At 35.5% G+C, this 15,299-nt stretch overlaps 1 protein-coding gene across 1 annotated transcript in view; it reads right to left on the reverse strand.

Moving 5' to 3' along the window:
* The window catches only part of SEPTIN14 (septin 14), a 78,921-nt gene that overhangs the window by 49,154 nt on the left and 14,468 nt on the right, over positions 1–15,299 (reverse strand). Inside the window, exons 3-4 of the mRNA XM_030301482.1 lie at positions 10,864–11,050; positions 8,283–8,444 (exon numbers count right to left, since the gene is read on the reverse strand). Of these exons, the coding sequence (XP_030157342.1) occupies positions 8,283–8,444; positions 10,864–11,050 (349 nt within the window). The remainder of the gene's footprint in view (positions 1–8,282; positions 8,445–10,863; positions 11,051–15,299) is intronic.

Consider the following 15,299-nt stretch of genomic DNA (forward strand, 5'->3'; position numbering starts at 1 on the left):
ATTAGAGAAATCAGTGACTCATTAAAAGGGAACAACAGAATCATAGGGGTCCCAGAAGAGGAAGAGAGAGAAATAGAGGTAGAAGGGTCATGTGAACAAATCATAGTGGAAAACTTTCCTAACCTGGGGAAAGACACAGACATCAAAATCCAGGAAGCACAGAGGACTCCAAATAGATTCAACAAAAACTGACCATCAACAAGGCATGTCATAGTCAAATTCACAAAATACTCAGGCAAGGAATCATAAAACCAGCAAGGGTAAAAAAGTCCTTAACCTACAAGGGAAGACAGATCAGGTTTGCAGCAGACCTATCCACAGAAACTTGGCAGGCCAGAAAAGAGTGGCAGGATATATTCAGTGTGCTGAATCAGAAAAATGTGCAGCCAAAAATTCTTTATCTAGCAAGGCTGCCATTAAAAATAGAAGGAGAGATGAAAAATTTCCCAGGCAAAAAAAATTAAAGGAGTTTGTGACCACTAAACCAGCCCTGCAAGAAATTTAAGGGGGGACTCTCTGAGGGGAGAAAAGATAAATAAATAAATAAATACCAAAAGCAACAAAGATTAGAAAGGACCAGAGAACACCACCAGAAACTCCAACTCTACAAGCAACATAATGGAAATAAATTCATATCTTTCAGTACTCACTCTAAACATCAATGGACTCAATGCTCCAGTCAAAAGACTGGAGTAACAGAATAGGGTAACAGAATGGATAAGAAAACAAGATCCATCAATATACTGTTTACAAGAGACCCACTTTAGACCTACAGACACCTTCAGATTGAAAATAAGGGGATGGAGAACCATCTATCATGCTAATGGTCAACAAAAGAAAGCCCGAGTAGCCATGCTTATATCAGACAATCTAGACTTTAAAATAAAGACTGTATCAAGAGATGCAGAAGGGCATTATATCATAAATAAGGGGTCTATCCACCAAGAAGGCCTATCAATTGTAAACATTTATTTGTCAAATGTGGGAGCAACCAAATATATAAATCAATTAATCACAAACATAAAGAAACTCATTGATAATAATACCATAATAGTAGGGGCATCAACAACCCACTATCAGCAATGGACAGATCATCTAATCATAAAATCAACAAGGAAACAATGGCTTTGAATGCCACACTGGACCAAATGGACTTAACAGATGTATTCAGAACATTTCATCCCAAAGCAGCAGAATATACATTCTTCTCCAGTGCACATGGAACATTCTCCAGAATAGACCACATACTGGGACACAAATCAGCCCTCAGCAAGTACAAAAAGATTGAGATCATACTGTGCATATTTCCAGACCACAATGCTATAAAACTCGAAATCAACCACAAGAAAAAATTCGAAAAGGTAACAAATACTTGGAGACTGAAGAACATCTTACTAAAGAATGAATGGGCTAACCAAGAAGTTAAAGAGGAAATTAAAAAGTATATGGAAGCCAATGAAAATGATAACACCACAACCCAAAACCTCTGGGAAGCAGAAAAGTCAGTATTAAAAGGAAAGTATATAGCACTCCAGGCCTTCCTAAACAAGGAAGAAAGATCTCAGATACACAACCTAACCTTATTACTCAAAAAACTGGAAAAAGAACAGCAAATAAAAGCCTAAACCAGCAGAAGACAGGAAACTATAAAGATTAGAGCAGAAATTAATGCTATCAAAACAAAAACAGTAGAACAGATCAATGAAACCAGAAGCTGGTTCTTTGAAAGAATTAACAAAATTGATCAACCACTAGCCAGTTTGATCAAAAACAAAAAGGAAAGGACCAAAATAAATAAAATCAAGAATGAAAAAGGAGAGATCACAACCAAAACAACAGAAATAAAAACAATAATAAGAGAATATTATGAGCAATTATATGCCAATAAAATGGGCAATATAGAAGAAATGGACAAATTCATAGAAACATATACACTACCTAAACTGACAGAGGAAGTAGAAAATTTGAACAGACCCATAACCAGTAAGAAAATCAAATTAGTAATCAAAAATCTTCCAAAAATCAAGAGTCCAGGGCCAGATGGCTTTCCAGGGGAATTCTACCAAACATTTAAGGAAGAGTTAGCACCTATTTTCTTGAAGCTGTTCCAAAAAATAGAAATGGAAGGAAAACTTCCAAACTCATTCTATGAAGCAAGCATTACCTTGATTCCAATACCAGACAGAGACCCCACTAAAAAGGAGAACTATAGACCAATTTCCCTGATGAACATGGATGCAAAAATCCTCAACAAGAGGAGCCAACTGGATCCAAAAATACATTTAAAAAATTATTCACCACGACTAAGTGGGATTTATACCTGGGATGCAGGGATGGTTCAATGTCCTCAAAACAACTAACGTGATTCATCACATCAATAAAGAAAGGACAAGAACCATAGGATCCTCTCAATAGATGCATAGAAAGAATTTGACAAAATACAGCATCCTTTCTTGATAAAAACCCTCAAGAAAGTAGGACTAGAAGGATCATACCTCAAGACCATTAAAGCCATATATGAGGGACCCAACGCTAATATCATCCTCAATGGGGAAAAACTGAGAGCTTTTCCCCTAAGGTCAGGAACAAGACAGGGATGTCAACTCTCACCACTGTTATTCAACATAATATTTGAGGTCTTACCTCTGCAATCAGACAACACAAAGAAATAAAAGGCATCCAAATTGGCCAGGAGGAGGTCAAACTTTCACTCTTCGCAGATGACATGATATTCTAAATGGAAAACCCAAAAGATTCCACCAAAAAATTGCTAGAACTGATTCATGACTTCAGCAAAGTTGCAGGATATAAAATCAATGCACAGAAATCAGTTGCATTCCTATACACCACAATGAAGCGACAGAAAGAAATCAAGAATCGATCCCATTTACAGTTGCACAAAAAAACCATAAAATACCTTGGAATAAATCTAACCAAAGAGGTGAAAAATCTATACACTGGAAATTATAGAAAGCTTATGAAAGAAAATGAAGAAGACACAAAAAAAATGGAAAAAGATTCCATGCTCCTGGATAGGAAGAACAAATATTGTTAAAATGCCAATACTACATATTCAATGCAATCTACATATTGAGTGAAATCCCTATCAAAGTAACACCAGCATTCTTCACAGAGCTAGAACAAATAATCTTAAAATTTGTATGGAACCAGAAAAGGCCCTGAATAGCCAAAGCAATCTTGAAAAAGAAAACCAAAGCAGGAGGCATCACAATCTCGGACTTCAAGCCATACTACAAAGCTGTCATCATCAAGACAGTATGGTACTGGCACGAGAACAGACACTCAGACCAATGGAATGGAATAGAGAACCCAGAAATGGACCCACAAACATATGGCCAACTAATCTTTAACAAAGCAGGAAGGAATATCCAATGGAATAAAGACAGTCTCTTCAGCAAGTGGTGCTGAGAAAATTGGACAGCGGCATACAGAATAATGAACCTGGACCACCTTCTCACACTACACACAAAAATAAACTCAAAATAGATGAAAGACCTCAATGTAAGACTGGAAGCCATCAAAATCCTCGAGGAGAAAGCAGGCAAAAACCTCTTTGACCTTGGCCGTAGCAACTTCTTAGTCAATACATCTCCAGAGGCAAGGGAAACAAAAGCAAAAATGAACTACTGGGACCTCATGAAAATAAAAAGCTTCTGCACAGCAAAGGAAACAATCTGCAAAACTAAAAGGCAACCGACAGAATGGGAGAAGATATTTGCAAACAATGTATCAGCTAAAGGGTTAGTATCCCAAATCTATAAAGAACTTCTCAAATTCAACACCCAAAAAACAAATGATCCAGTGAAGAAATGGGCAAAAGACATGAATAGTCAATTCTCCAAAGAAGACATCCAGATGGCCAACCAACACATAAGAAAATGCTCCACATCACTCATCATCAGGGAAATACAAATCAAAACCACAATGAGATACCACCTCATCTCACAATGAGATACCACCTGTCAGAATGGCTGACATTAACAACTCAGGCAACAACAGATGTTGGCAAGGATGCAGAGAAAGAGGATCTCTTTTGCATTGTTGGTGGGAATGCAAGCTGGTGCAGCCACTCTGGAAAACAGTATGGAGGTTCCTCAAAAAACTGAAAAAAGAACTACCCTACGACCCAGCAATTGCACTACTAGGTATTTATCTAAGGGATACAGGTGTGCTGTTTCAAAGGAACAGATATATATATATATCTGTGATGTGATATATATATGTGATGTGATATGTGTGTGTGTATATATATATATATATATACACACACACACACACATACACACAATGGAGTATTACTTGGCAATCAAAAAGAATGAAATCTTGCCATTTGAAACTACATGGGTGGAAATGGAGGGTATTATACCAAGCAAAATTAGTCAGAGAAAGACAAATATCTATGACTTCACTCATATGAGGACTTTAAGACACAGAACAGATGAACATAAGGGAAGGGAAACAAAAACAGTATAAAAACAGGGAGGGGGACAAAACATAAGAGACTCTTAAATATGGAAAACAAACAGAGGGTTACTGGAGGGGGTATGGGCTAAATGGGTAAGGGGCACTAAGGAATCTACTCCTGAAATCATTGTTGCACTATATGCTAACTAATTTGGATGTAAATTTAAAATAAAAACTTAATTATAAATAAATAGCACACACACACAAAAAGGAACGATAGTCTCTTCAGCAACTGGTGTTTGGAAAAGTGAACAGCTATATGCAAAAGAATGATACTGGTCCACTTTCTTACACCATGCATAAAAATAAATTCAAACTGGACTAAAGATTTAAAAAAATGTTTTAAACATTTTTTTTGAGAGACAGAAACTGACGGAGCACAAGCAGCGGAGGAGCAGAGAAAGAGGGAGACACAGAATCCAAAGCTGGCTGCAGGCTCTGAGTTGTCAACACAGAGCCCAACATAGGACTTGAACTCACGGACCATGAGATTATGACCTGAGCTGAAGTCAGCCATTTAACCAACTGAGCCACCCAGGTGCCCCAAAATGGACTAAAGATTTAAACGTGAGACCTGAAACCATAAAACAAGAAGGCAGCATAGACAATAATTTCTCTGACATGGGCCATAGCAACATTTGTCTAGATATGTCCTCTGAAGCAAGGGAAATAAAAGCAAAAATAATCTAGTAGGACTACCTCATAATAAAGACTTTCTGCAGGGACACCTGGATGGCTTAGTCGATTAAGCTATTGACTTTGGCTCAGGTCATGATCTTGCAGTCTGTGAGTTTGAGCCCTGCGTGGGGCTCTACCCTGACAACTCAACCCTGGAGCCTGCTTCAGATTATGTGTCTCTCTCTATCTGCCCTTCCCCTGCTCGTTTCCTCTCTCTCTCTCTCTCTCTCTCTCTCTCTCTCTCAAAAATAAACATTAAAAACAAGTTTTTAATAAAATAAAAATTAAAAAATAAAAAGCTTCTGTACAGGAAAGAAAACAATAAAACTAAAAGCCAAGCTACAGAATTGGAGAAGATATTTGCAAATGACATATCTGCTAAAGGTTTAGTACCCAAATTATATAAAGGACTTATAAAACTCAACACCCAAGAAAACAAATAATCTAATTAAAAATGGACAGAATATATGAACAGACATTTCTCCAAAGAAAACACTCAGATAGTCAACAGACACATGAAAAGATGCTCAACATCATTCATCAGGGAAATGCAAATCGAAACTACAATGGTATATTATCTCACACCTGTCAAAAACAAGTGTTGGCAAGTATGTGGAAAAAAAGGAATACTTGTGCACTGTTTGGTGAGAATGCAGTGATTCAGCCATGGTGGAAAATGGTATGGAGGTTCCTCAAAAAGTTAATCACACTTATCAGTAATCACACTACAAGGCATTTACTCAAGGAATACTAAAATACTAATTCAAAAAGATATATGCACCCCAATGTTTATAGCAGCATTGTTTATAATAGTCAAGATTTCAAAGAAGCCCAAGTGTCCATCGATTGATGAATAAAGAGCAAGTGATAGATATGTAGACAATAGATGGATGATAGGTAAATGATAGAGATATACATATATACATATATACAATGGAATATTTTCAGGCATAAAAAAGAATGAAATCTTGCCATTTGCAATAACATGGATGGAGCTAGAGAGTATAATGAGAAGTGAAATAAATCAGAGAAAGACAAATACCATACGATTTCATTAATGTGAAATTTAAGAAACAAAACAAATGAGCAAAGGGAAAAAAGAGGGAGGAAGAAACCAAGAAGGAGACTCTTAATTATAGAGAACAAACTGATGGTTACCAGAGGAGAGTTGGGTAGTGGATGGGTTAAATAGGCAATGGGGATGAAGGAGTACACTTGTCCTGATGAGCTCTGGGTGATGAATGGAGTTGTTGAATCACTATATTGTACACCTGAAGCTAATAGAACACTATATGTTAAAAATGCTGAAATTAAAATAAAAACAATAAAAATAATAATAAAATACAATAAAAATACTAAAAAAATTGTGTGAGGTAGCCAAAGCAATGACTAGATGGAAATTTATAGCCATAAATCCCTATAAAGAAAGAAGATAGACGCCAAATCCACAAATTAACCATTCATTTTAAGACAGTTACAAAAGAAGAAAGAGCTAAACCTAAAGCAGACAGAAGGAAGAAAATAATACTGGTTACATTGGGAATTAATGACATAAGGAATATTAAGATATAGGAAAAATCAAAGAAATTTAAAGTGGGTTCTTTGGGGAAAAAAACAACAAAATTGACCAAACTTTAGCTCTATCAACCAAGGTAAAAAAGGAGATTCAAATTTTTAGAATCAGAAATGAAAGAGACACATTACTACCAACATTTCAGAAATAAAAATAATTATAAATGAATATTATGAACAACTGAACACCAACAAATTAGACAACTAAATAGAATGGAAATGTACATATTTCTCCACTGAAAGTATACAAATACCAAAAGCACAATAAAAGATGCTTAACATACATAATCATTAGGAAAATTCAAATAAAAACTACAATGAGATGCCACTTCATATCCATTAAGATTAGCTATTTAAAAAAATAGAAAATAACAAGCATTGGTTAGGATGTAGAGAAACTGGAATCCTTGCACACTATAGTTGATAATGAAAAATAGTGCAGACACTATGAAAACAGTATGACAGTTCTTCAAAAAAAAAACTAAACATATAATTACCATAAAATCTAACAATTCCACTTCTTGGAATATATTCAAAGTAATTCAAAGAGTTATTTGTACATCCATTAAAGGACAAATATTATATAATTGTGTTTTCAGGAAGTACCTTGAGTAGTCAAATTTATAGATAGAAAGTACAATGGTGGTTTCCAGGGGCTAAAGGGAAGGGTAATGTGGAGTTACTGTTTCTTAGATACAGGGCTTCAGTTTTACAAGATGAAAAGGGTTCTGTAAATAGATAATGGTGATGGGAGCACAAAAATGTGAATGTATAATACAACTCCACTGTACAGTGTAGAATATTTAAGATGGTAATTTTCATGCTATGTGTATTTTACCATAATTTTTAAACTCTTAGAAGAAGGTAAATATTTATTACCTTGGATTTTGCAAAATATTCTTAGATATGACACCAAAGATACAAGTAACAATAACAAAAATACATAAATTGGACTTCATCAAAATTAAACCTTTTGTGTTTCAAATGATAGCAAAAAGAAAGTGAGGAAATGACCAACAGCTTGGAAGAAAGTACTTGCAAGCCATATTTCTCATAAGGAACTTGTATCCAGAATATATAAAAAAACTTACAATTCAATGATAAAAAAGACAAAAACCTCAATTAAAAAATGGATGTTTTTTCCATTTTCCAATCCTTGTAAAAAGGATATAAGCAAACATTTCTCGTGGGAAGACATACTAATAGCCAATATGTACACGAAGAGACCAAATATTATTAAATTTATTCATATGCTAATTCCATAACAAAAAAATCTACATAGAGAGTTGATTAGTAGTTGCTTAGCATCGGTGGCAAGGTCTGACAGGTGGGAGAAGAGAAGAAGGGAAGGGAAGGGAAGGGAAGGGAAGACGGGAGGGGAAGGGAAGACAAGGCAAGGTTTCCCACAATAAATTTTGGGGGAAAATGCCTTATTTAAAGTCTCTTTGTCAGATACGAGTGACAATTTATTACTAATATTGTTACTTATAAATTATATTTTTATTCTCACACAAAATAGAAATGATATTCAATAGTTAGAAGCTTACATTCATTGAGGAATTCACCTGAGCAGTAGTTTCATCATCTGTTGGGAACTGATATATCTGGATGCCATTACTAACCAATTCACTCACTATTTTACACTTGAATTTCTGTAAGTCGTTTTTAGAAATTGTATCTGCTTTGGCAATCAATGGTATAATATTCACCTGTAAATAAAGAAGCAAATAAAATATCACCATTGAGGATGTGTTGTTAATCCTGGAATTTTTACAGTCAAAACCTCACTCTGACAATAAATTTTTACAACTAGATAATCAGTGGCTACCATACCTTCATCACAAAATTGCTTCCCAAAATCATCAGTACTTTTGAAGATGAATCTTTTCTCAGAATTCAGGTTTAAAAGTTTCAAACTTTTTTTCTCAAACTTTCTTATACTTTCAACACATTTGGAGTTAGTAAAATGTAAGTGGTATAATGAAATAGTCTATTTAACTCATTATCGATTTGATTTCTTATTAAACTGAGTGCTAAAAGACAGAAGAGACCTTTCATCAAAACTATATATGAGATTTATTTTGTCCATCTACCTGTCATTCATTTGCATCACCTTCTTCATAAATTCATCTTAATCAATGTCCCATTTTCACAGATCCTTGATCTACCTACATGTCTTTGCAGATATATTTGCTTCTGTTTTCCAAAGACCATGTAAAAATAATAGACTTTTTTTTGTTACCATACTCTAAAGGCTGAATGTATGTATACATTTGTGTAATATCTTGCTCACAAAACTCTTCATTCATATTTTGTAAAAAGGTACTATTTCCATATTGCATATTTGAGGTTGAAATTTTATTCATAAACTTTTCTTCATAGTTCTACAACATGATCCCTCCTGTCTCCATGCATTTATATCTTAATAATTAAACTTTGCAGAAAGTAAAAATATGCAAAATTCTAAAACATGTTTTATTACTGTTAAACTAAGATATTTTATTAAATCATAGCTACATAATGTCAAGGCTTGTGATATAGTGTGAATGCATAAGAATCAGTTCTATGTATTTTGCTTTTGTTTTAGATTCTTTAAAATACATTTTAAAAAATCCTTGTACAAATCTAGGGCTTCAATATAACATTGATGTTCAAATTTTTATCTAGCTTTTGAAACTTAAATAATAGTTTCCACGGTAAAAAACAGACAACTACCAAGATAGATTCAAGTCTAACATAAATATCTTGGATTATACTGCTGAGAAAGCTATCCTCTAATGATAGTAAATCCTTAACACATAACAAGTGGAAATTTTCCATGTTAATTTGTTAGGTGTTCAGATTTGAGGAATGAAGGTCACTTATTGCAGAAGGGAACTGAGCAACCTAGAAGACAACAGACACATAGGCATGGTTACCCACCCCTTTATGTAATGTCCTTGGGGAAAAAAATAGCAATTTTCTATATCTGGAAATTCTTTGATGATAACAGCTACCCATAAGATTAAAAATAAAACTTTGTGTCTCAGGCTATTGAATACACTAATAATAAAGAAATTAGGTCAGCTCTTGATTTTAAGTAAAAATCTAACTTCTTTCAACAACTTGGTGACATATATGATTAGGTACAAAATTTCTTTCCAGTTTGAACAATATACAGCAAAAGTCAGGCCTTCTTTGATAAAAAGAAACCAAATTTTAAAAGTTCTTCTCTCTTCAACTTCATAAAGTACAGAAAAGAATCTCATGAAATAGAAGTTTCTTTCATATGTATATTTACCTTCTATTGGAAAAAATATACACGAACATACTGCATTCTGAATCCCTCTGATAGGATCACTAGCCAGGATCATAAAAACTTCATGTTTCACACAATCAATGGTGTCAAGTAAATGTTAATGGGATTGTTTTATAGTACAATAGAATAAATTCAAATTTACAAATACAGGCAAATTACCACAATCTGTATGATCTTTAATCACAAGAAAAAACCTGTAAGTTTTTTAAAAATATTTTTTAACCTGTATCTTATTTTCCTAACACATACTTAATTAAATTTATCTGTAAAGCAAACTAAGGTTGAAATTTATCAAATGCTATTATGGGCTGAATGTATCATTCCTCCCTTAATGCATATGATGAGGTCCTAACACCCAATATCTCAGAACAAGACGGTATTTGGAGAATCTTGAAAGAGGTGATTAAGTTAAAATAAAGCCATTAGAATAGAGGCTAATACAATGTAACTGGTATCCTTAAAAGAAGAGGAAACATAGACATACAACAAAAAGACATCAGATACGTGCACAGAGTACAGAACATGTGAAGATACATTGGGAAGGTGATGGTCTACCACTCAATAAAAAAGGTTTCAGAAGAAAACAATGTTGGCAGCATCTTCATCATGGACTTCTACTTTCCATTACTGTGAGAAAATTAACTTCTGTTGTTTAAACTACTAAGTTTGTGGCATGTTGTAATGCTATCCCTTTTAACATATTAAACATATTTTAAATATATTAAACATATTAAAAAATAATAAATTCTTGTATGCAAATACCTTCAAATTATATATTATCATAAAATAATTATCAAATCCTGACAGGTTAATGGATTTACCTAACACACCTTATTGTCAATGTTCTTCATAGTTAATAGATCAATGGACTTCAAAGAATGTCCTGTAGGTGAAATGAAGTAAAGGCACACATGTATACGGGAATCATGGTAGTCAATGAAGGAACGTTTAATTTTCAATTCTTCTTGAAGATAGGCCTCAAATTGAGCGTCTACATATTCAACTATAGGTTGGTAGCTGGGGAAAAAAAGGTTATTTCAACATATTAGTATAAAAGATTAATAACATCTATAGTCTGTCTTTTCACCACTTAATAAATAGCTAATATGGGGGAGCTTGGGAAGATGACATAGTAAGAGGACCCTGAGCTCACTACATCCCATGTTTACAAATATATATCATCTACATCCAAGTCAATAAACGAGAGAGTGATCCAAAGATTGGCAGAACAAACTCCACAACTAAATACAGAGAAGAGGCTGCATCTGAAAGGTTAGGCAGGCCAGAATGATGGAGGGAGACTTCCCACAGGAGGAAGGGAGCTGCATATGCAGAAGGGTAGAGAAATAGGCCCTTGCACCAGGGAGTTCACACAGGGAAGACAAATCCCCATAAAGTTCAGTTTTAAAAACCAGAGGGGTTGAATTCTTGAGTTTGTGTAACCAGTGGAACTTGGAACCTGGACCTTTAACTGGTGGCTGGCTCAGCACTGGGCGAGCCCAGAGGGCTAGTGATAGCTGTGTCGTTGCCTTTAAAGAGACAGCAGCCTGTGCATAGAAGCAACATAAAAAATGGCAATTTATACACCAGGGGCAAAGAGGAGACACAGCTGTTTATACTTATTCAGAGCATGTTAGGGGACTTCACCAAAGACAAAGGAGATGGCAGGTGCCACTTGCCTTCCCCAGCCGCCAACATAAACATAGGGCCATCTGCAGGAGGCCAGGCTGCACAGACACTAGCTAAATAATTTGCTAGCAATGTGCCATGCCCACAAATTCTCCTGAGGACACTCACACTCCAAGCCTGTTACCCTCAGCCCTGGGCCCAGGGAAAATTTTGTCAAGCTGCATACAAGCCCCACCCAGCTACTGGGTGCACATCCACCATGGCACACCTGACCAAGCCATGCCCAAATATCACCATATGCTGTGCCCAGTCTCACACAACTTCCCACCCTAATGCCCAGCCCCCCAACGCCCCAGCACTTTGAGGGATCCAGCATAGGACTAGTGGCACCAGGCAAATTTGCTAAAACTGCCGCTCTACCCCCACGTTCCCCAGCAGGCAGAACCCTTAAGAGCTGCCCTGTCTCGGTCCCACTAATGCCACAGAGAATAAATACAGTCCACAATAGGCAGAGAGTCAGTGCAGGTGACTGAACTGAAAGGAAGAGTGGTTCAGACACAAAAGCAGGATGTAAGCAACACACAAAGGATAATTCTCCTGAAGTACCAGGTTCTGGTGCATAGGAGACACTGCACAGCAAATCACTCCGGGACCTCTTCTTCATAAAGTCACTACTTTCAAGAGCAGAAGACATAACTGACATTCTTAACACACACAAACAGACACAGAGAGGCAGACAAAATCAGGAGACAAATAAATTTACCCAACTGAAAGAATAGGACAAGGCAACAGCAAAATCAAAGTGGGACAGATAAAAAGAACATGCCTGATAGAGAATTTAAAGTAATGATCATGAAGATTCGCTGGAATTGAGAAAAGAGTGCAATACATGAGTAAAACTCTTAACAAAGATATAAGGAACAAAGAGAAGAAATAAAGGACACAATAAACTAAATAAGAAACATGCTTAATGGAATGAACAGCAGGATGAAAGAAGCAGAGGAACAAATTAGTGACCTAGAAGATAGAGTAATGGAAAGTAACCAAGCTGAACAAAAGAGAGAAAAAGAATTGTGCAAAAGGAGAATAGACTTAGGAAACTCAGTGACTCCACCAAAGACAAAGGAGATGATAATAATAATCCACAGTATAGGAATAATAACATCCACAGTATAGGAATCCCAAAAGCAGAAGAGACAAAGGGAGGCAGAAAATTTATTTGAAGACATAATAGCTGAAAACTCCCCTAATGTGGGGAAAAAAATACACCTCTCCAGGTCAAAGAGGCATGGAGAACTGTCATCAAAATCAACAAAACCAGACCAGAAGCAAAACCTATTGTAATTAAATTGGCAAAATACAATGATAAAGAACAAATTTAAAGAAGCAAGACAAAAGAAAACAGTAACTAACAAGAAAAAGTCCATAAGACTAGCAGGAAATTTTTCAGCAGAAACTTTACAAGCCAGAAGGGAGTGGCATGATACATTCAAAGTGCTGAATGGGTAAAATCCGCAGCCAAGAATGGATCATAAAAGGTGGAAAAGACAAGAAAGTGTCAGAAAAAAATCTCCAGACACCATGACAAGTAATAAAATGGCACTAAATACTTATCTATCAATAATTACTTGGAAAGTAAATGGATTAAATGCTCCAATCAAGAGACATAGAGTGTGAGAGTATATTTAAAAAAAAGACTCATCTATATGCTGCCTACAAGAGATTCATTTTATAGCTAAAGTCACGTGCAGACTAAAAATGAGGGGAGAAAGAAATATTTATCATGCAGATGGATGTCAAAAGAAAGTCAGAGTAGTAATACATTGGACACACTAGACTTTAAAACATACTGTAACAAGACACAAGAAAGGGCACTATATAATCATAAAAGGTATAATCCAACAAGGAGATATAACAATTATAAATATTTATGCACCTGACATGGTAACACTCAAATATATATGTGTAATAAGCATAAAGGAACTAATCAATAATAATAATACCAAAATCATAGCGGACTTTAACACTCCACTTACCAATGGACAGATCATGTAAACAGAAAATCAATAAGGAAACAATGGCTTTGAATGACACACTGGACCAGATGGACTTCACAGATATATTCAGAACATGTCATTTTATAATATCAGAATACACATTCTTTTCAAGTGAACATGGAACATTCTCCAGAATAGGTCACATATTAGGTCAGAAATCGGGCCTCAACAAATACAAAAACATTGAAATCATACATTGCATCTTTTCTGACCACAACACCATAAAATGTGAAGTCAACCCAACAAAAAAAAAATCTGGAAAGAGCCCAAATACATGGAGGATAAACAACATGCTACTAAATAATGAATGGATGAAACAGGAAATCAAAGAGTAAATAAAGAAATACATGGAAACAAAAGAAAATGAAAACACCATGGTCCAAAATTTTGGGATGCAGCAAAAGCAGTATACTTTTCCTAAGAGGAAAGTATATGGCAATATAAGGCTACCTTAAGAAGCAAGAAAAATCTCAAATAAACAACCAAACCTTACACCTAAAGGAGCTAGCCAAAGGACAACAAATGAATCCTAAAGCCAGAAGTAGGGAAATACTAAAGATTAGAACAAAAATAAATGATATACAAACTAAAAAATTTTTAAACAGATCAATGAAACCAGGAGCTGGTTCATTGAAAAATTTAATAAAATAGATAACCCCCTAGCCAGACCTATCATAAAGAAAAGAGAAAGGACCCAAATAAAATCACAAATGAAAAGGAAGAAATAACAACCAACACCACATAAATACAATAATCAGAGAATACTATGAAACATTATATGCCAACAAATTGGACAACCTGGAAGAAATGTATAAATTACTAGAAACATATAATCTACCACCACTGAAACAGGAAAGAATAGAAAATTTGAACAGACATATAACCAGCAAAGAAATTGCAACAGTAATCAGAAAACTCCCAACAAACTAAACTTCAGGGCCAAATGGCTTCCCAGGAGAATTCTACCAAACATTTAAAGAGTTACTACCTATTCTTCTCAAACTATTCCAAAAATATAATAGAAAGGAAAACCTCCAAACTCATTCTCTGAGGCCAGCATTAGCCTGATACCAAAATCAAATAAAGACTCCACTAAAGAAGAAAACTACAAGGGAGGGGCCAAGACAGCAGAACAGCATGGAAGGTTTTTTTTGTGTCTCTCATCTCTTAAATGCAGCCAGATCAACACTAAACCCTCTTGCACACTTAGAAAACTGATTTGAGGATTAACACAATATGCACAACCTGAACCATAGAACTCAGCAGGTATGTGGTGCAGAGAGGTGAACTGGGGGAGAGAAAAGCCGCAGAGAGCAGGGAGCTGTTTTTGCTTGTGGAGAGATGAAAATGGGGGCAGGAGGAGAGTATGGGCAAAGCACACCTGGAAAGTAGCTGGAGAGAAAAAGGGAGAGTGGAAACAGCCACAAGGGACTGAACAAAAAAGGGAGAAAGGAGAAAATAGAGGGTTTAAATTCCATTAAGACTCTATAAACAGGGGGAGCCCAGAGTCTGAAACTCTGCAGGTCGATACCTGGTGGTGCTCTGGGGGAAAGACAAATCCCTAGGAGCAGAAAGAGAGG

The sequence above is a fragment of the Lynx canadensis genome, chromosome E3 (genome assembly GCF_007474595.2).
Source record: "Lynx canadensis isolate LIC74 chromosome E3, mLynCan4.pri.v2, whole genome shotgun sequence".
Taxonomy (NCBI): Eukaryota; Metazoa; Chordata; class Mammalia; order Carnivora; family Felidae; genus Lynx; species Lynx canadensis.